At 43.1% G+C, this 22,217-nt stretch overlaps 1 protein-coding gene across 1 annotated transcript in view; it reads right to left on the minus strand.

Annotated features, from left to right (window-relative positions):
• The window catches only part of LOC111660034 (fatty acyl-CoA reductase 1), a 52,763-nt gene that overhangs the window by 8,618 nt on the left and 21,928 nt on the right, over positions 1-22,217 (minus strand). The window contains exons 3-5 of the mRNA XM_023413154.2: positions 8,790-8,965; positions 3,226-3,405; positions 2,038-2,215 (exon numbers count right to left, since the gene is read on the minus strand). Coding sequence (XP_023268922.1) covers positions 2,038-2,215; positions 3,226-3,405; positions 8,790-8,965 — 534 coding nt within the window. The remainder of the gene's footprint in view (positions 1-2,037; positions 2,216-3,225; positions 3,406-8,789; positions 8,966-22,217) is intronic.

Genomic DNA, 22,217 nt, shown 5'->3' on the forward strand with positions numbered 1-22,217 from the left:
GGCAGCAGTGATTGTCGACTTCAATTACACTCCATTAAAAATGGATGGAACCACTGGTTATAGACTGCTGCAGCTCCCAGCGCGAGGGACTGGAGACCCATTATGTGGTCAAGGCTGATTCTTGTCTCCAGTCTAATAATAAGCTCTGGTTCAGATAGAGTGCACGAGATGAACAGGCCACTGAGGCTGGAGGTGTTTTCAGCAGCACAATCTGCTGATGGCTTCATGCCAGGCTGAGGAGGGAAGCGCATCTCGCAATTTACATTTTGAGTCATATGTGACGGTTAAACAGAAGATGTCAAAAGACACAGAGACAGAACTGATGCGTATATCGTGGTTGTAAACACACCACGCATTAACACAAACATAGATAAACTGCACCTCCCCCACCCCCTCCCCCACAGCGCCTACTGGCACGAGCTGCCAAGGCAATTGCAGGGCCAAGCGTGAGTGAGGCCTTTTGAAGAGTCGCTGCCAGGCCGAGCTTACAACTGAAGGTTGAGCACAGAGCCAGGAACCGCCGTCACAGTCCCAGTGCGCAAACACAAGGCCTACATTTCCTGACACCAGATAAACTTTCCTGTGTTTTTCTGCTACATCATCTCGGCAGCGAGAGAGGATGAAGAAAAAAAGAAAAAAGAAAAACACTCAATGTCTTCTTAAAAGGTTTTTCTGGAGCTTTCAACCTCATAGTCTTCATCAGCAGCAGATGCACTTTGCTCAGACTGAGAAAGACCAAGAGATGCCTTTGAAAGCTCAAGAAAAATCTAGTAAGTGGGCGCATACCATGTGGTCTCAAATGCCCTGAGCAACGAGTCCCCGGTTCGACTTATAAAGCCAGCCGGACCATTTCCTGCATGTCAGTCCCCGACTCTCTCCCTCCCTGCATTTCCTGTCCGCCTCCACTGATGCTATCTAAGAAAGGCATAAAAGACCCCCCACAATTCTTACATTTTATAGATGATTCATCGGAAAAACACTAGAACCAGATTAATTTATAAAGAAAATAATGATTATTTGCAGCGCAAATTTATTTTACAATGATATGAAAGCAGAGAAAAAGCAAATCCTGACATTTGAAAAGCTGGAATGAGCAAAAGTTTGGCATCCCCCTTCAACTCCGCACTGTTTAAAACCTCTGCTCTGAAGTTATTCATGTTTTGTTTACATCAGAAATTTTGTAAAATTAGTGAAACATCTATATTTTGAAATATGCTCGCTTTTCTTCGACAACTTAAGCTTTTTCATTATATGTGAAAATAAGTGTAATTTGTAGGGATGAAAAGTTATATATCGGGCCTTTACCCAACAAGCAGTGACAAAAAACACTGATCACCTCTAAATGAACGCGACGAAACAGCGGCTGATACTTAAAGACAGGTTTAAAGTGTCCCACAGTGTGAGACTTAAATCCCTGACTCAGTGAAATGCAAATGTTGGAGACGCCTGCAGCAACTAGACTGAAAGCTGCTTAATCACGGAAGTCATGCAACTTTCAGCTTTCATTATTAAGTCCTCTCTCCATGTGAGCAGCCTCCACTTGAACTTCTCTGGACTTCCCACGCTTCCTGTGACGTTCAGTTCGTCAGCGCGCCTCCGTCCTCGCCGTCTTATTTCTGCCGTCGTCACCGCTCCGTCCCAACAGCTGTTTGGGTGGATTGAAGACGGCTCGGTCGGATCACAAGGGTCTTCAGCCGAGATATTAACCAATTTGCTTTAATCCTGGGCCACTTAAGATAAAGCCCACAGGGGAGCGGTATTGACTCGTGCAGGATTACATCGATCAATATCTTATTTCCATTCGTTTTACTGTCACAGGGGGACGCGCTGTGGGGTGAGGGGATCTAGAAATGGTGAGCGGGTCATTCCTGAGTGTTTAACATGTTTAACATTCACCACAGAGAGAAGGAGCCAGAATAACCACTGTTCAGACCACACTGAGGTCAGAGTGAGAGTCTTTTCTGCTGTTAATCACCTATGACTATACTCATTACAAGTGGTTTCACGCTGTGTGAGGAAAATGTTGTGTGGACTCACGGAGAAAGGCTCCTGCCAGCTGGCTCCCACTATAGAGGGTCTGATGATGCCGATGTTGAGCTTGTCCTGCTCCTGCTGCACCACGTACTCGGCCAGGGCTTTGGTGTAGGTGTAGGTGTTGGGCCGGTCGCCGATGAGCCGCGGTGTGATGTCTCGCACGATGCCGTCATCCATCCACCTGGCGACAGAAAGCCGATACGCAGTCAGAGAAGTGAATACATTACATGTGTTACTGATTGTTTACACATTTTTGGATCATTATCATTAATAATTATCACACACAGGGTGTACTGTGTGCAGAAGTGTTTATCCTGAGCGCTTCCTAAATAGCAGTTTCAGTCTATTATCTTCTAGTGCACCAGAAAGTGCCAGATACAGATACAAAATAATCATTTTAATAAATGTAATGTAAATGATAAATAATAAATAAGCCATGAAAGAGAAGTATTTGACCGTTAACGCAGATATATCCTCTGCCTTACATTTGCTCTGTCTGACAGCGATGAAAAGCTGCTTTCAGGTGGTTGTACAGTGATAAAAACTTTATAGACACACCACCTCTCCATAAACCTCCACTTCATTCTTAATTCAACAAACCAAACCTGGATTCAATACATCACACATACACGTCCCACGTGTACAACCGGTATTTTATTTTCTGGAGAGTAGTTTCTGATCTCTTGCTATTCTCATTTCATGTCACATCATTTATTCTACTCCGTTTCTTCTGTGTGAATCACTGAACAAATCGAAGATGTGGGCAGTGATTTGGAACCGGGGCTGGATATGAAACTTGAAACGTGTCGGTAGCATCAAGAACTAAAAGTGTCAAGGATTAGAAGTTGTAACTGAAAAGCAGGTGAGATTCTCCTCTTTGGTCTTTTTAAATATATTTTATCATGACGGATCCTTTTAGGAAACATTGCTCATGTTTTTACAACTTTAAACACTGACAGATGAAAATATATATTCTATTTCCCAAACTCTGTTTTAGTATCAGTTGTGAAAAAGCAGATACAACTTGGCTTTTCAGGTGTGTCATATTAACTTTTTAAGCACATTATCAGCCTTCAGAGACACTTTGCTCGACACGGTGTGAATCTAGCTGAACTGGAGAACGAGTCCGTGTCCTCGAGGCACAAAAAAAAAAAACCAAAAAAAAAAAAACCCAGCCCTTCATCCACTCACTCAAGAGACTCGATGAGCTTCTTGGGCTCGACGGGCGGCGGGTAGATGACCTCATCGATGTGCTTGCGGTTGCAGTTTGCATAGGCGGTGGAGATGTGAATGAAGGCCTCGAGGTGGTGCATCTGCTGGGCCAGGCTGAGGAGCTGCTGCGTGGCGATTACATTCAGCTGCAGGGCGTGTCTGCCGGAGAGAGAGCAGGGAGACACACAGTTAAACAGTGTGTGTGGGTGGGGGAGGAAAGGGTGTGTGCGCGCGCTTCAGATTAATTGTGTGGGTAGGGAAAAAAGGCTTTGAGGGTGGGTGTGTGTGTGCGTGTGTGTGTGTGTGTGTGTGTGTGTGTGTGCGTGCGTGTGCATTTGTCAGACTGCTAATATCCCAGTTTGAACATTTGCATGCAAGAACGTTTGTGTTTGCTGACGACTGAGTGTTTCATTCAAATCAGAATTTGCAGACTAGTAGGAATTTGCACAACATGATTATAAGCCGGAGCAGAGCAACAGGAAGGGACGGAAACACAGAGGAGAGAGAGAGAGAGAGAGAGAGAGGACGAGACAGAACGCGGGAGAGAGAGAGAGAGAAAAAAAAAAACGAGTAAACATCTGTTCTTCTTGTAAATGTTTTAGTCTCATCATTATTTCTACTGTTTTCAGCTGATACTACCACTCACCCAGCGACAGGCACTTCAGCAAACACTCAGCGCTGCAGAGTTAACCGTTCTGAAATCACAGCTTCTGCTCATTCCTCTGCACTCTCTCATTTACATCCTGGAAGAAGATTCCTTTCCTCCTCCTGAAGTTTTTCTTTTTTGGTGGATTTCTTTCGTCTTCTATTGTTCAGATTATAAAACTGTTGATGCCATATTTGTGATTCTGACCTATACAAGCCACTGACGTGATGATTCTGCCGGATTTCCATTAGCAAATCAATCCGAGCGTTTCTAATTTCACCATAAATTACATCAATAAATGACAAGACCGCATGACACCATGTGATGAAATGTGCATAACCACAGGGGGCAGGAATGAAAACAAATCCTGCAGGTGTGTGAGAGACAGTTGAGCAACAAAAAAACAGATTAAAAGTCATGTTTATAAAATGCTGAAAAATTCCACAGTCTCTTGGTGACATTTTCAAATTTCTCCAAAACCAAAAGACATTTTATTCACGAGGATATAAAAACAGCAAAAAGCAGCAAATCCTTTGTCTTTATGAAACAGGAACCAGAGGATGTTTGATTGATAAATGACAGATAATTAGTCCAAATTAGTTCTTATTTTCATGACAAATAATAAAGTAGAATATTGCTTAAATATGTTGTACAATGTTTTCCATGTATGTGTGATGATTTACTCATATTACACTGAACGACCACCACACAACACACAAGTCACTACCGCAGCCAGAGAAATATCTCTGATGATCTCAATGATTAATCAGTTCAGTTATTGATTAATAAAGATAATCCAAATGGGAAATTGCAGTGTCACAGCAGACAAGTCACATGATTCATAAAACAAAAACATGAGGAGACACAACGAAAAAAAAACACAACTACAACCTGAAGTAAAAAACGAGATTGATGAGTATTGGGAATAACTACAGTAAAAAAAAAAAAAAAACCAACAGGAAGCAGGTTTATACCAACTCCTCCCGAGAAAATTTCTGACGACAAAGGCGACGTTTATCATCGGAAAATCTTTTCCAGAAAGGAATGAGGAGAAGAAAAAAAGGCAACCTGAGAAAGAAAACTGATTGTTCAGCCCTAAATGCTTCAAACACCTCCTGTGGGTCTCTCTCACACACACACACACACACACACACACACACAGAGACACACACACACACACACACACACACTGAACCTGGACCTGTATCAACTCTGCAGCAGGAGCAGAGCAGCACCATACACTGCCCACTCTGCCCGAGGCGACAGCAAGAAAAACCGAGGGTCAGTTTAACCAGACACTGCAAGACATACTGCCTCTGTGGCTCTGTGTGTAGGCGGTGCTCGTGAGGTAGTGTGTGTGTGTGTGTGTGTGTGTGTGTGTGTGTGTGTGTGTGTGTGTGTGTGACAGAAAAAGAGGCAGAGGGAGCGGGAGATGGACGGTGTGTGTTGGTGGTGCTGTGGGTGATGGCTCCGCTGGCATGAATCAGATGTTGTCAGGTGGTGCCAGCTTGTTAGCGGCGGTGAGGAACAAGCAGTTGTGTCGATGGGGGGGGGGGTTGTGTGTGAAGGTGGTTATTAGAGGATACGCTCTGTGTGTGGGCGTGTCATCTTCCCGCCACCTTCTGGGACCATATGCTGGGTGTCACACCAGAAGGACAGTCAGGAAAAGATGGACGCACCGCTGTGGCCCTTCCTGCAGCTGACTCATCACCCATCTGTTTGCGCCGTTACGACGATTCAGATGTAACAAGCGAAGAGCTGCACGGCTCTGATCTGAAGGTTCCTTAGATCACACTTTTATTATAACTCATTAAATTGATTACTACGACAAAGTCAGACATCAGATGGTGTTGGCATTTTATAACCTCACATCTAAACCAGTAGTTCTAAATCTGGCGTCTCTAAATAGATCTTTTTCCACAAACTTATCTTTGCTATTGTTTGTAAAATACTGATAGTTTTACCTTTTAATGTCTAGAAAACTTTATCCAGAATAACAATATCAGAAGATAAAATCGCTCTTTGACCCTTGTGACAAGTTCACTTTACTTCCTTTTAAAAAAGGCTCACAAGCCAAAAGAAGTCAGCGACGGCTGATCAACATCTTTATCTGGAGGAAAAAGAAACTGGATGTGGTCACACCCGCGACGCTGATAATCAGAGCTGAAGCGATTAGATGATTAATCCGCAGCTATTCTGATAATTCATTTTTAGTATTTATTTCAGTATTCCCACACTGCAATGATTTGCTGCTTTCCTGTGTCTCATGTGATAGTAAAACTGAATATTTCTGGGTTTTAGACTCTAGATTGGACAGAAAAAAAGCGCTTTCACTTTTCAAAAAGATTAATAGAAAACATAATTAATATCCCTCAATGCATTTAACACATACACCACCACAGCAGGTACAGTAGGTGGTAGAGGGACGTTTACAATGAAAGGTTTGGGTAATAATTTCATGTAGAGCTGAAACAATTAGTTAAACAAAACGATTCATCACTTGGTGACATTTTACAGACAAAACAGCAAAACACTTAACTGACAAATTATCGGTTACATTAATCAAAGTTAGTCCAGGTCTAATTTGACCTGACCTATGGGTTTCTTTAAAACCGGTCTGATCGTCTGACTGTTGGTGTTTCCTGCCCCGATGGACTGAGATTTGAGGGATTACTTCACTGAGTTAAATGTAAATATTAAAGTTAGAAACCAGAGCCAAACCTATCAAAATAATATCCATGTTTGAATAAACAGGAATGATCCTTTAAGTGTGAATAAAGACCTGCGGACGATAAAGAGCAGCTGAGGTTGTCAGCATGAACAGTCTCCAACCTTAAACAGAGACGCCCGAGTCGTGTGATTTATGCCTCCGCTCTGCTCACAAGGCTGCGGCCGCTACACCAGAGTAATGGCTCCCACAGATGACAAGAGAGGGAGGGAAGCGCCAGAAAAGAGTGAACAGGGGCGTGAAAGCTCCATGGAGAAGGGTGGAGGGAAAGAAAAAGAGGAGGAGGTAAAGGTCGCTCAGAGAGAAAGATGGAAGGAAGAGAGAGAGAGAGAATCCAAACTGAGCTGTCACTCAAATCTAATAAATGTCCCGCCTCCAAAAAGACCTCAACGTGTTTTTTTTTTTAACAAATACATGTATATAACATATCAGATAAAATCCAACATGCTGCACTCGACATTTTCTGCTCCACAGTTTCTCCACTTGCTGGTCGACAAACTCCAAATCCACTTTCCTTTGTTTATTAGATGCGAATGATCAAAACAGCTTCCTTTTATTGTCACATTCCTGAAGGGGCAGTCAGGAAACTGGATAAAAACTGGTTCTAAAGCAGTAGCACTCTTCCTCTTTTACTCATATTGGAAATAATTCGATTTATCTTAAGAATTTATTCAAAAATGATCTTTTTAGAGCCGTTTTTAATGTTTGAATGAATCCCCTCTGCTGCCTTGAACTTTCTGTGTCTTTTGAGTTTTTTTTTTTGAACAGTTCGTCTGAAGTGTCTGAGTGTCTCTATAAATAAAACATCTTTATACAGGCCTGATGCGTGGTCCTAGCTTGGACTTCAGTGCTTCTGAGGTAATGAATTCACCTGGTTCACCAACCTAGGAGTCTGATGAGCCCCCAACAAAACCCTGCTCATTTTATTTATTTGTTCAACTGTTAAAAAAATATTTTATTTAGCTCCCACCATTATGATCTAAATGTTGTTTTAAGGGACATGTGTTCCACTGAGACTTCTTTGTCTCAGTGGAACACATGTCTGTGTGCTTGTATATAGTTTTAAACACAGTGTAAACAGATAGTTTTCCTACTCTCCATCAGCTCAGTGTCAGCGCAGCGCTCTGACATACAGACCTCAGACCAGCGCTCACAACCGCGGCTCGGCTAATTGAAAAAGTGAAGCTGCGATTTGCCTCATCGAAATCTCCTGCTGTAGCTTCATTATCCTACAGCAGGTGAAGCTGAGGTGGCACGACAAGCTGATGACAGAGGATCAAAGCAGACCTGGGATCAGCAGACGGCCACTGTCACAGTAATGGACCATTATTTATGAGTTCCTCTGTGCCGTTAATGAAACGAGAAAGGAACATGCTGCTGTTGAGGATGGTTTTTTGTGCCCTTCAGGGTCGCTAGAGAAACGGACGCATGCACAGTGTGCTCAGTCTGTGATGTCACTGAGGACGTAAACAGACGCAGTGAAGCTTTGAGCTAAATGCAAAAAGCTAGAATAGCAATATGCTCACTGTGACCGTGTCAAAATGCCAATGTATACAATCTTAGTTTATCATAAGTTAATTAGCACCGAACACTAAGTACATCTGAGGCTGATGGGAATTATTATTTTGCAGGTTTTTGATCATAAACCAAAGTATTAAGACTCAAATGTTAAGACAAATCTGTCAAAGCAAGTGTCGACCTGATGGTGGAGCTGCAGGTAAAGTCTTCAGAGCTCATCCTCTGGGAACCATGAGGAGATATTCTTAGTTAAAACCCCCCATTTGTCTCATTATTACCTTCTAATTTCAATATCTGTGCCTCACTGAATACAGACAGAATTATCTATTGTTGTACTGCAGCTGACTTCTCCACATCCTCATCCTGCTGCTCTGCTTCCTCTTTGCTTTAGATCAATAAAACAGTGCAACGTTTCCTCTGGAGTGACGTCTCACAACAGGAAGCTCCTGCAAGAAGGAGGAACATTTACCCAACAATAACGTGAAGTTGTCTTTGGTGAAATCTCTGGTTCAGTGAAATCCACAAAAAAAAATAAATAAGAAGCTGGTTTTCGAATGTTTTTTAGAAGAGCTAAAGCGTGCAGGCAGAGTATGCTTTGTGTTAATGTACGAGAGGATGGTGAAGAGAAGGTGAGCGTGTTGTGATCCTCACTTGAGCGGCTCGTCGAAGCGTATGGTGGCGGCGCAGTGGAAGACGATGTTGATGCAGCCGGTGAGCTTCTCCACATCCTCCGGGCTGATGGCCAGGCCCGGCTGCATCAGCTCGCTGCTGATGGGGATGATTTTCTGGTGGAAGTCGGGGTTGTCCTCCCTCACGCGGTCGAAAAGCTGCAGACAGGAAAAAAAATTAAAAAAAAATAAAACAGCTGCATTCAAGAACAACAAGAGAATAAATAAAGCGGCACAACTTAAATGCCACTTATAACCGTGCCCATCTAGCAGGAGAGCTGGAGGCCGGCTGCAGATCGACTATAAAAACTGACTCAGGTGTCGGAAGCTAAACTCTGAAATATCAGGAATGCACAAGGAATGCAAATGATGTCAAGTCAGCAAAGATAGCAAACGTGATACTTTGAATAATCCTCCATGTGTCACGTGAAGTTTTGATATCGCCACCAGATGTTTATGATGCGTGCTGCAGGTCCCGTTTCATTTTTTGAAAACAATCCCGTTAAACACAGACATCACGAGAAAGCAGTGTAACGCCTCTGCTACTGTGTCTTACCAGAGACGCTTCACGGTGATGAGGCTGCGTGACCTTCCCCTCCTGGGACACTTTGACCACAAAACCTCGGCGCTGACAGCCGATAAAACCTGGTGGTAGAGCTCAAATATTTTCCTCCCTTCATGTTGGGATTTTCTTAATTTTCTTAATTTTTAATAAATCTTTTTTTAACATCTTTAAAAAATTTTTTATATATATATTTTTTTTTTATTGTTGGTCAGAAATAATTTTTAAAAAATCAATTAAGGGCTGATGGTCGTTTGTTTAATTTGACATTTTAGATTTACTGCTGAAGTGAAATCAATCGACTGATGATGAGGATAATCACTTGTTGCAGCACTAACACAGCAGTAGCAGCTTGAGGTGGGTATGAGGATAAAATAATCTCTTACAGTCTATATATTATGGTATTCATATATGTTCTGATTTCCTGTACAATCCATCTATAGAAACAATAACCCGACCCAGAAAATTAAATATCTGCTAAATCAAACCACTACATAAATAACAGTGATGCAACAATCATGAAAAGCCAATATCGTCATAACGCAGCCTGAAAATGTCCTAATATAAAAACAGCGAACAATCACTGTGTAAACACTACAGCAAAATCTCAAATTCATATAGACGCACAATACGACTAACACACATATTAGTAGCCACTGAAAACCCCCGTGTGGAAGCTCTGTAGGTTTCCTCTGGTCTCTTGGCAAAGACGAGGGAAACACACTTCCAATCAAAGTCTAAGGTTGCCTCGGCCTCATAGCAAAGACAATAAGTCAATAAACGACCCGACTTCTGGCTAATTAGCCACCGTATTATTTACTCCACTGAAAGGAAATAGGACTGTGTCAATATTTGCACTTTTATATGAAGGCTACTTTGGCCAGGTATGCTGTAGGTGTGACATGCGGGTTGGGTTGCACCATGTAGTCCATCAGTGTTGCGGCTGCGGACCTGTGTCAGGGCCATGAATGAAGCTGAGGCGCGTTTCCTGATAAATGACCCACACACACACACACACACACCATTGAATAATCCCAGAGAGCTGCTCTCCTCATTGAGGAATGCACTACCTGCTGTATACAGTGTGTACATAACAAACATGTACTGTAATACAAGACTGAATATTTGTCCTTCTGTTCAGTGGAATTTGAAGGGAAAAGCACAACATCTGTGTGCCAGGGTTTGGCAGCGAACAGTGATTCCAATTAGTTGTTCATCTCCACAATTTCAGAAAACAGTAAAGAATGAAATCACATTTTTACTGAGCTCAAGGCGACATCTTCAAACTACTTTTTTTTTTTTTTTTTTTTTTTTTTATACAATCGACAGGCCAGAACCAACAAGATATTCAATTTGTAGTACCATAAAATTTTTTTAAAAAGCAGCAAATGTTTCTGTGGCATTTTTCTTGATAAAAGAAATGTTTGAGCACCAGCAGTTCATTCTTCAGAAGCTAAACCGCTCTTTACAACTGCCTAAGTGATGACAAGTGTGTGACATACTGTGCACTCATGCACTACATATTCAATTCACAAATGTAAATCGTGTAACCCAACACAAAGCCCTGCCTGTGTGATATTATTATTCCACCTGTTTACACTGCTGTTTGCTCACCGAGGACTGCACACATTCCAACATGGAGGGGGATTAAGTGAACCCTCGTCTAGATTTACCAGCTCATGTCTCGCTCAGCCCTTGCCCGCCTGACACTGCGGTGCACCCTGCCGAGCGGCTGCATCACAGTGCCTGCACGACTTTACATGAACCCACTGTGCACTGTGTTGCATGGTGACGCCGACCAAAGCCGGGGGGGGGGAGGCAGTCAGATGTCATATTGCGTCACGCGTTTCTCTGTGCGGTTCCAATCGGGAGTCGCAAAAGAGCTGGTGCTGCTTTTCCTCCGGCGTGGCTGACATTTCTGGCAGTGTGGCAGCCGTGCACAAAGACATTTTACACGTAGATGGTAAGAGATGGCAGGAGAGGAAGAGAAAGAGGGTGAATGAGAGGGGAAGTGAGGGGATTGGCATCAAAGTGCACGCTCACTCTGTTATGAAATTGCTGCTGTGTGTGTATGAGCTGTCCTAGTAAAGCAGAGCACTCCTACTGAAGAGGACAGACGTTGAATTAAACAGCTTCAAACAGCTGTTTATATTCATGTTCTTTATCCCCATCAGTCCCTCTGCTTTGTTATGCTGTTCCTCTCTCCAATACACCACGCTGCCCATTTTAGGCACAAGTCCTGATGTACAGTATGTAAAGTCATAACCCAGAACCATTCTCTGACTGGGGGTGGGGGGGGGTGGGTGTGTTCAATATTTCCTGCATGATAGTGTAGCACTGCTGTTATTACGTAATGCAAAAATAATAGCGTATCCCCTCCCTGTGCTCGAGGCAAACAGCTGGCAGTAACGGAGACCTACAGTGTGCACAGAGCTGCAGTAGGAGAGGAGATTCTGTGTGCAGCTTTCTCACAAAAATCTTTCCAAAAATACCAAATCTTGATGTGTTTTATTGCACAAACTGTTCCCTCTTCACTGTGTGATTCACAGAGCTGCTGATGATGTCATTTGATGACCTCAGTTCAACTTCCTCTTGAGGGTGTGGAGCTTGGCAACGAAAACAAACCACCCCAGATTTTGGCAGTGGCCCATAAGCTGTGAAATCTTGTGGGTGGTGTGTTGAGGAAGTTTATCCTAAGAGCGAATGTGAACTCTTCTTATACACCTTGTGGTGTGGTGTCACATACAGTGCCTGCCAGGGACTCGCCAGGTCAAAGTGCAGTGTGACACTGTCAGTCAAAAAGAAGAGCCGAGGCCTTTTGGGGATAAACCCGGTCGATGAACACCTCACTCTCTGGAACACCAAACTCCCCAAAACGTGAACAAACCGTCGCTGCTGCTCATCACTTTACTACTGTGATTGTCATTATGAGGTTTGAAGGTGTCGTTGAGACAAAAAAACCACTTCTGCGATTCAACACTAGAAACAGCAGAGAACAAACTCCTCACGGCTGAAACGAGAAGAGTTGGTCTGACTGAGGTGGAACTCTTAACCGCGATACGCTGTGCTCTTTTACAAGCTTTAGGGAAAGTACTCTCAGCTCCCATAAGGTTACCGTAGTGTTTGAAACATGCGACTGTCACAATAAACTGGGTTATGATTTAATACGTGTCAGTACCAATAGCTGCTGCACAGTGCAAATGTGCACAAATGCAGGTTCATCTCGTCAGTGTGACAAAACCTGCATCAAAATGATCCTTTAACAGTTTTCTATAGTGTTTTGTAGCTGTTGTGGTAGCGCCGTTTCCACAGGATTTCATAAACCTCACCAATAAGGGGCGTTAAGATGCATTTACTCAATAGCAGCAATTTTTAGATGTGGTCCATGTGCAAAATGTTGCAGATTGATTTTTTTTTTTTCAATCATGTCAATATTGTATGTACACGGTAATCAATGCTGTTAACGTAGACCAGCTTGAAACACATTTATTCAGTTCATATTCATTGTCATTTTACTTAACTCTTGTCTTGTTACCTGCTAACTATTTATAAGTACAAATATTTAAAAGTCAAGAAATATCTGTTAAAGTTAAGTGCAATATTCTGCACGGTAATTTTACAAACTGAGGTTGTGGAAACGTACGTTTAATCCGTAAAGTAATTCAAGACTTTAGAGTCATGAGACACAAATACTGAGTCACTAATAGCCAGAATCTTCAGCCCTTTTGCCTGTAAACTTTTGCTCTGCGGTGAGTGCAGCTCCAAGCAAAGAGGAGTTTCTCATTTCCTTCCCAGCTGCTCACTTCACTCTGATCTGCAACAGTCGGTTGTACGAAACTGCTTTTGAAATACCTCTGATTTACTACACGCAGGCCTCTCACTTACTGCACACTTGAGAGATAAAATTTGAACTTTCCAGTGTACACTCTCATTCCACTACTACCACCTTGCATAAATATAGTAGCATGACTGTTAACCAGCGAATATAATCAGCTCTCTTCAGCCAAAGTTAAACTAGAGAAAGACCCACAAAGCAGAAAGTGCATCAGGGTCAGAGGGGTTGAATGAGGCTGTAGAATGTGGGCTTCAGAGGGCTCTTTGTTGTGGACACAGGCAGAGAATGGCATTGTGGGATTGTGGGGTTGTTTTTGTAAAAAGGCCCTTTGGATGATAAGTGGTCTTGTGCCAGCCTTCCATCGCTCGCATTTACCACTGCACCCTTCTCCGGCCCACGGGCATCAATGAGCAAACTGCCTTGTACAGGAAGACAATAGTCCACCAGTTTGCATTTCCTCAATGCTCTTGTTAGCGGAGAACATCACCACAGCCTTTCCTGCTGTGTAACCACAAGTGTTTTGGTCGTACATCTTGTATTTAGTAACAAAGTCATGTCCTAGAACAAACAACGATCAAGGTCATCGATAGTCAGTTCTCCTCGGTGACTTCGCCTTGGTTAACTTGGCCTCTACATGTGGTCACCATTTGTCCTCTCTCTGCACTGGGCACTGCCATCTTTAAGACCCCAAGAGCAATAAATCTTCCATCAAGAGTGCTTGAAGCATCCGCTCTGTGGACTTTCACAGAAACCCAACACTAATGGCACTTTCCTTTCAGCCCAGCAACCCGAGATGCCATTTAAACAGCCTCTCTTCTCACTCACTGCCCTCTAACTGGGCTCCGCTCTATTCACGGCCCCTTTCTACAGACCTTTCCCCTGGACCTAAGCGATTGACGGTGAGAGAAAGAACAAGTAAAAAAAAAAAAAAAAAAAAGTGGAAGAGGCACAAAAGCTGTGAGAAACCGGTGAGGAAAGCAACTGGAAAGTGTTCTTTTTTTTGCACCGTGTAAAAAATTTATGAAACCAAAATGTCAACTCTTCCTGGTCTTTAGGAGGAGGTCCTCATATATGTCAGGTCTCAAGCGGACACAGCTAACGATGGCCATGCTCTTCACACTTTCAGGAGGTGTAGCATGACATGTTTGACTGCTGTAGACTCTAGACTCATAAGGGGTCAGTATAGTTCAAACAAAGTGCTCGTTGAATCACTGAAGGGTGTCTGAAACCCACATCCGACACCTTTCTGAAGATGATTCCAAAACAGACACTTTGAAAACCTGAATCCTGTTCACTTCACGAAGCCACAAGGTGTGTGGATGCAGATAGCGTTTCTCTCTCAAGCTGCATTTAATTCAATTACCCCTATGATGGCAGTCTTAGAGGGGGTTGAATGTGGTATTTCAGACGCTGTTGGGCCAAATAGTCTCACAAACCAGTTCATTTCCAGCATATCCGAGCTTTCGTTGCGAGTGAAGAGGTTCTGCATCTTTACGAACAAACAAAAACCTTCATACATGCACAGAAACTTGCAAAGTACTTGCGTTTTGAGAAACTCAACCCGTCATCTTCCATGATCTTGAGCATCTCAAAAGGTAGTTTCTTGTTCATGTTGGCTGAGTAAACCGAACATCACCAATCGGAAGCGAACAGGCCGGAAAATTTACTGTAGCTAAGGAAGGTTTGCCAAAGTGTGTCAGACAGAAGCAATTAACAGTTGCACTCTCAGCGCTGACCTCCATTTCCTCACATGCACTGTTTAAATTAGTCGAATAATAGGATGTGAGCCGGTTTTCTGACAAAAGAGGGAGAAAAAGAAAAAAAATCTGTTTTTCCAAAAGATATTACAATGACCAAAACTCCTCCGGCTCTGTCAACTATTGGCGTTAGCGCAAGTCTATATATGGTGGAGGATGCAGATAACTTATTTTTCCAGATACCAGGCAGCTTCTCTTTCCTGTCCGTCAAAAAGACAAGGCCCCATACTAAAAGGATAAAATGCTAAGCCTAGGGAGAAGTCAGAAATGCGAGGAGTCTCATGGGAAGCTGTGTAGAACGACAGACATGACTAAACCCCGGGGCTCTTAGCATATTAAGGAGAAAAAGGGTTCATCTCCACTTGTCTTCACCCTGTCTTCAATCCATCCATGTCTTAGCCTCCCTCCGAGCCTCGCAGAAAAAAAACAAAAAACAGATTCAACTAGCCTGTGACACTACGCATTTCAACACTGCTCCCGAGCAAAAAACCCTCACAGACGGAGCTAGAAACTATCCAGGAACTGTTTTAAAAACACTGATTTAATACTAATTCGTTTTAAAAATATGAATCTTGCAGATCTTGCTGGGTGCCAAGAAAACTCTAGAAGAAAAAAGGTAAATTAAAGCACAAAATTTGAACAAGGGACGAAGTGTTCTGCTTTATTCTAAGGTAAAAACTGTCTATAGTGTTTCTTAGGGGAGTGATCGAGGATTGAGGGGAAAGGATCATCAAAGCAAACTAATGAAATAGGAGGGTCTTCTTACGTCTGGCTCTGGGCTATCACTGTACACAACTCAATTGAAAAAAATCGATATGAGCAGACTAATAAGGTTTACAGTGACGGAAAATTTAGTTTCAGGGCTTGGCGTTCGGTATGTCGGTGGCATCGCATTCCAGCCTTTCAGACAGTAACGTCTCACCGAGCCAGGGAGACTTTTATAATCCTCCAAGAATATGATGAGTAATATATGCGTTTAAGATGTGTGCTGCAGGACCTTTGTGTTCTCATTAAATACCGCAAGGAATAAGCCGAGACTGAAAGGTGAAATCAATGTGCTTCTTTGAGCGTGATGCTGAGGCAGCCAGCCAAATCTTAGTCCTACACTTGCAATAACTAATTTTTTTTGGCCACTTGAGGGCTGCAGAAACAAGATGTAAACACAACATTGACATTGTTATCACCATTTAAATTGATATGGCAAATATCAATTATAATATATTTAAACATTTAACTTGGTCTTTGGTTGACCTGATGCCATTGTTCTATTTTTATTCTTCATATTATTGCTTTCAAATCAAGTCTAATGTTTATAGTTGAGTCCAAGTGAAGTCGCAAGTTCTCATTTTTGACACCAAATACTGACTCAAGTCTTTGCTGCTGGTTGTGTTCGCTCATTTGAGGACTGCGAAGATGATCGACCGGCCCTTAAGTGTTAACATTTCTTGTGTAAAGTGCAAATCAGGCCCTTTGAAATGAGCTGTGCAGGGGCGAGGATAACGCAAGAGTCCAAGGTTACATTGCAACCATGCAGAAACACGGTACTGTGGCGAGCACATCTTGCTGTCCACCCACCTGCCAGTTTATGAACCCTTTCCATCTTCCACAATATTGATTGTTGTTCTGACAAGGAGAAAAAACAAAAAACAACAAAAAAAAAAAAAAACATGTCTCACAGGCAAGACTGAAAACAGAGGATCGTGTTCATCAAGATTATGACCCACTGCAGCTCTGATATGGAGAGCAGCTTCTCATCTGTCCTGCCACCCGATCCCAAAGCCTCTCCCACACCTTCTGCCCCACCCCACCCCCCCTTTACGGGGCAAAAAGCAAGTTTTCATTCATCTTGACCCGACCAATAACACCCACAAACACTATCAACTAAAGGCGAAATGTGGTTCTAGATTTTCTTGTCCTAGCACGATTAAGATCCATTTGTTGAGTTCGTTTGCTTTCCTCCGGCCATTTATACAGTATTGACCATTGACCATTGATCATCTTTGACATTTCCATTTGGTGTTCCCCAGGGCTCCGTCACGGGCCCAGTGCTGTTCCCCTCCTATAAAAACTAGCTCAACATATAATGAAGTGGGGCATATTTAAGGCACATTCAGGGTAATGTGAACATTCACAGCAATGTGTGAACACTATTAGCAGAAGTTGTATAGATAAACACGTGTCCTCCCCATGACGGAAGGACTTTAATATCATTCTTGAGGGTCAGGTCACTGCGGCCACAGTAATGTGGTAAAAACCATTATATCACATCTCGGGGCCATCTGTCATCGATAGCTGTGGAAATACATGAATGTGGAGAGAGAGGGAGAGAGAGACACCTGGCAGAGGCACTGGACGGGCCAAAACAGTCCCAAGAACTCACAGCGCCTGTCTGCACTGCCTTAATGACTTCACCAGCGACGTTTTAATGTGCTAATTTGTTTCATAAACTGGAGTCAATTTGCAGCCTAATTATACGCAAAAGCATTGGTTCCCTCTCTCTGGGGCTCTCTGGGGAGGAGTTGTAGGGCTAGTGGTTGCCTCCCAGTCTGCTCGCCTGCTGTATCACATGACAACCAACAACAAATGAGCAGCAAATGATTCGCAGTGTGCCATGCTGGCAGCCGCAACCTCTTACCCCTTTTGAGTTGCTGTGTCAGAGCAGTACTCAATGCAGCAAATGCCAAGTCACCCTGCTCACTCTCATCCCTAAAAGTTGCCGTTTTAACAGAGCTTGAGGCGTCTTAGACACGCTGCCGTGCACAATGCCACACATTAACCAGGATTTAGACTTAAATCAGGGATGCGCCACGGGATGGCAGGGAAGGAGGTTAAGAGCAGTCTGTACTTGCTTCAGGATTGAGAGGTAGATGCTTCAGGTGCATCTGCGCTGACGGATGGCGTTAACAATGCAGGCAGCAATTTCACCAACTCCACAAGTGGAAACAAAGAGCTGCCTGTTAGAGCAAGCAGGAATCGATAAATCTTGAGAGATCACCTGGCTCTGGATGCAAACAAGAGGAAATCAATACAACGATGGTTATGTTGGATCAGAGTGTGATAATGGGCAAAGGGCTGAAAACCACAGAGCAGAGGGCTGCACCTCAACACAGAGCACACATCACGATGTGGAACAAAACAAAATCCTCTGTGAACCCAAAAATCTACATGGTCTATAACATATCCCTGAGATTGCTTGTTTAGCTACCGTCAGCTGCAGAAAGACTCAGAGAGAGTCAATTAGAAGGTGAGTGAGTGCAACTGTGCTTGTACATGCAGAAACTTCCTTGTGCCGTATGTTACTTTGCATCCATGTGTCTCTAAAATGAACCACCATCAATAATTTAGCAGTCACATTAGCTTCCTAGAAACACACAATCTCTCGCAGTGAGAAGGAAAACATTGCTCAACATTTCCATCAAGATACAAACGGCATTTGTTTCTATACAAGTGATACTTTAACTTTAGTGTAGTTATACTGGTACATGTCACTAAAATCTGCCTAATGAAGCTCACAGGTTTTGGATCATCTTTATGAACTCATTCACAAAACACAAGTTTTTAACTCCATGAACATAGAAGATACAAATGTGGCTTATTTCTTTAACATCAGCAGTGACGCAACTGTGACATTGCTTCAGCTCAGCTCTGGTATTCAAGGCATGAAGCTCTTTACAATCTCAATGATCTCAATGACGTAGGTCAGTCTGATGTTTAAAGAAGTAATCACCAGCCATCTCTCTGTTCTAGAGTCAGCTGCAGGCGTGTTGACATCATGCCAACATCAGGAAATCTAAGGGGAAGGAAGAACGTCACAAACTAGCCAACCTAGTTTACAAAAACTGCTACTCCGGTTTGGAAATGAAGTTACTGAAAACCAAAGGGGTAGAAATTGTGTTTAGAATCATAAGTTTGATTTATTATCTCAGCTGCTTATCATCATCTTATCATTACATTAACATTTTCTTGACCCTTCAGAATGCATACACAAAATGAAGACTGCACTCTTTCAAAATGAGGATTAATGAAACCACGGGGATGCAGAGGATCGAATTGAAAAGCGGAGCCGACTCTTATTTGCCAAATCAACAGCACAACATCTGCTCAATAAACGACTCGTTCAGCATCTTGCCTGCTCTGCTCCACTTCAGCCCATTAGACGACATGTTTGAACAAATATGGTGAGCAAACACTCGGCCAAATTCACAGACTGGCAACTAGTGACAGGATGTTAGTAAAGTAAAACAGGCAGACTTTGTTTAATCAGGGAATGTCGTGAGGAGACGACGCTCTGTGGAAAGTATTTGCTGAGAGTTTTTGATTCAGACTCAAAGGACTTTTTGGTTTGAAGTGGTGAAATCTGAGCTTAAGTACCCAGGTATCAATAATGTTTCACTGTGAATCCATTTTTTAGCCTATAAAATGTATTTTGCACACCCTCTAAAGCAGTGGTCCATGGTAATTCAGAGTAAACCTCCAATCCAGGATTCTGCTTTGGAGGTAAAATTCCCGCATCCTACCCAAAGGATTCCACCTCCCACCTCTCTCCAGCCGACATGTGAACCCAGCCCTTGCAGCTGCAGAGCTGGTCCTCCAGTACGAAGGTGCTGCACAGCCCGAGAGATGAAACATAAGACTGTTACCGGGATATCAGCGGCCCGCTAGTGGGCGGGAAGAGCATGCCACAGAGCAGGAGAGAAGCCCTGTGTACCCAGAGTCCTACTTGCATCAAGTGCCTGACATGCCATTCAGTTCCTGGCACCACAGCCAGAGCTGCAGGCGTCTAAACATTTCCACTGTCCGTCTGTCTGTCTCCACACAGACAGACCCACATTGCTTGAATGTCAAAGTCAGTGCAGTGGAGATGCACAGACAATGAGATTCCTATCAGCTTGTCCTTTTCCTGCTCGGGGCAGCTGCCCTGATTGCATCCTTTGAAAAAAAAACAAAAAAAACACCATGGGATACATCTCCTGGTTGTTACCTAGCAACAGGTGGTAAGAAAGATACTGGCCTGGCTTGAAGGATGAGACGAGAGGCTACTCGAGAGACAAAACCACTGTTCTCCTTCATGAATTATCCCGATTCTGAATAGAATAATACTGACCCGAGGACTCGCATGAATACCAATTGGTTCTTGAGGCCGTGGTCGTAGAAATTTAATGACATCACTTCTGAATGGGGACTGTGCATGAGTGAGTCTGTACTTGGCAGAGCATCAAGCAGTGTCCTGATAGCGAACACTATTAGAGTGATGCCAAATCCAATGGAAAATTGTTGAAGGGGGGGAAACACTGCAAACACTAGCAGAAGATAAATTACACGTCGATATCAGTGAATATGAAGTTAAATACTTTACTGATGTGTAACACTAGGTCTGAAATCTTCAGGTTTATTGATATTGTTTCATCTACATGACACTGGTGCGACACAGAGCAGCTGAGATAACCTCTTATCCCGTTTTATCTTTGTGAGGATTTCCAATAACGGCTGTTCTTCAAACAAGGCTCAGCTAATCCTCATCAACATGTTATTGGGCTAAAATTATCCTGTTTAGAGCTGCAATGATTAGCCAATTAAATAGATTAGTCGTAAATAAATACATTTCAAACTTTCCCAAGTTTCAGCTCCTCATTCGGAGGATTTGCTGCTTTTCTTTATCTTATTTGATCCAGCTAACTGTGAAAAAGCCTGTACTTTTGGTTTGGGTTTACAGACTTGTGGCATTACATTAAGCAAAACTCACCTTTACATGTCCACATAAATAACATGGGTCTGTTGCTGACATGTTGGCAAATACAGACACAGGCAAAAAGGAAATATATAAAAATATATATATAAATAAATTAATCAGTTCCTCTCCCTGTCGCCCACTCACCCCATTTCTGCAGTGCAGCAATTACTGGGTGTTGTTAACTGACACTTCTACACTTGTGCTATTTGTCAGAGTGAATTAATTACATGGCGAGAGAGGTTTTCTGTGAACTCTGGATGATCGAGGCATTCAGCATTCAGCCAGATGGAGGGGGAAATAAAGGAAAAGGCAAAAATAAAATAAATAAATAAAAAATGAAGGGGCAAATTCTTCTGCTGCACTGCGATCACAGCAGTGAGCAGAATAATGAATTCAGCAAGTTCAATGAGAGCAGTAAAAATAGATGCTATAAAGAGGGAGACGGAAAAAAAAAAATTGAGAGGGGAATACAGAGAAAGTGTGATTTTCTTAGGTGCACTGACAGTTTGAGGCCAACAACACCCAAACAGAGCAGCAGCACGAGCACGCAGCAGCTGTTTCTGAGCACATCAATACACACCCTGTGTCAATCCTCCGGTCCTCATTCAGTCCAGCACAGTTTGGAAGTTTTTTGTCGAGTCATGCTTTGCTGCTCGGCCCGATACCGCTGACACCACATATTTGGAGCTCATCCTCCATCCCACCCACTCTTTACCTCTCTCTCCTCTTCCTCCCTCTGCTTCTGTCTCCTCCACCCCCTTCCCTCTCTACCTTTCTTTGATCCCTGTCCTCTCCTCACCTCCTGTGTCCCAGAACCTTCCCATCTTCATTATCCGTCCTCCTCCTCCTGGCTCAGTTAACCTTTTACTATTCTCCATTTCTTTCTGACTCCATGTGTCTGTTATGAAGCTCAAAGATGAACTATTGGACTCCTCTGGGGTGATTAAGTTCAGGTCACCATGGCAACAGCAGCTGCTGCTGTAATTCACAAGCAAATTTCTATCGCTCTGTAAACACACTTACAACCGCAGTGCCTTCTGAACAATCCCTGGTTTTAAAAAGGTGATTTGACTCAACAGCCCATTAGTCACAACGTCCAAATATACTGAGTGTCACCTGGTGCGACGCGCTGCTGTAATCGCTTTCTCAACAAATGACTCTCAATGCCACGTTTCACATTATTACAAATCCACCGTCAAAGCCCAGTTTGTTGAGGACAAGATAGTTTCAGCTAAAACAATCTGTAACTTCTGACACGTTCGAACAGCGGGACTGATGACAGAGGCCAGTATCAGCCGGGCTCAGTCACATCTCATTCTCACCTCTCCTCTACATTCAGTCACCCGGCTTCCCATTTATAGTGTTTTGAGACAAGACGAGGTTGATAAAACTTTGTTGCTTTCCACACTGTTATTCTGTGACACAAAAAAACAGTCAGATGCTTTGACAATATGAAATTCAATTCTGAGTTTCTTCAACTGATGGGACACCCTCCGTGTCCGATTTGTGGACTTGTTTAACCTTCA

Source organism: Seriola lalandi, unplaced genomic scaffold (assembly GCF_002814215.2).
Source record: "Seriola lalandi dorsalis isolate HSWRI2012SDOR001 ecotype SW California unplaced genomic scaffold, Sedor1 jcf7180002054504, whole genome shotgun sequence".
NCBI lineage: Eukaryota > Metazoa > Chordata > Actinopteri > Carangiformes > Carangidae > Seriola > Seriola lalandi.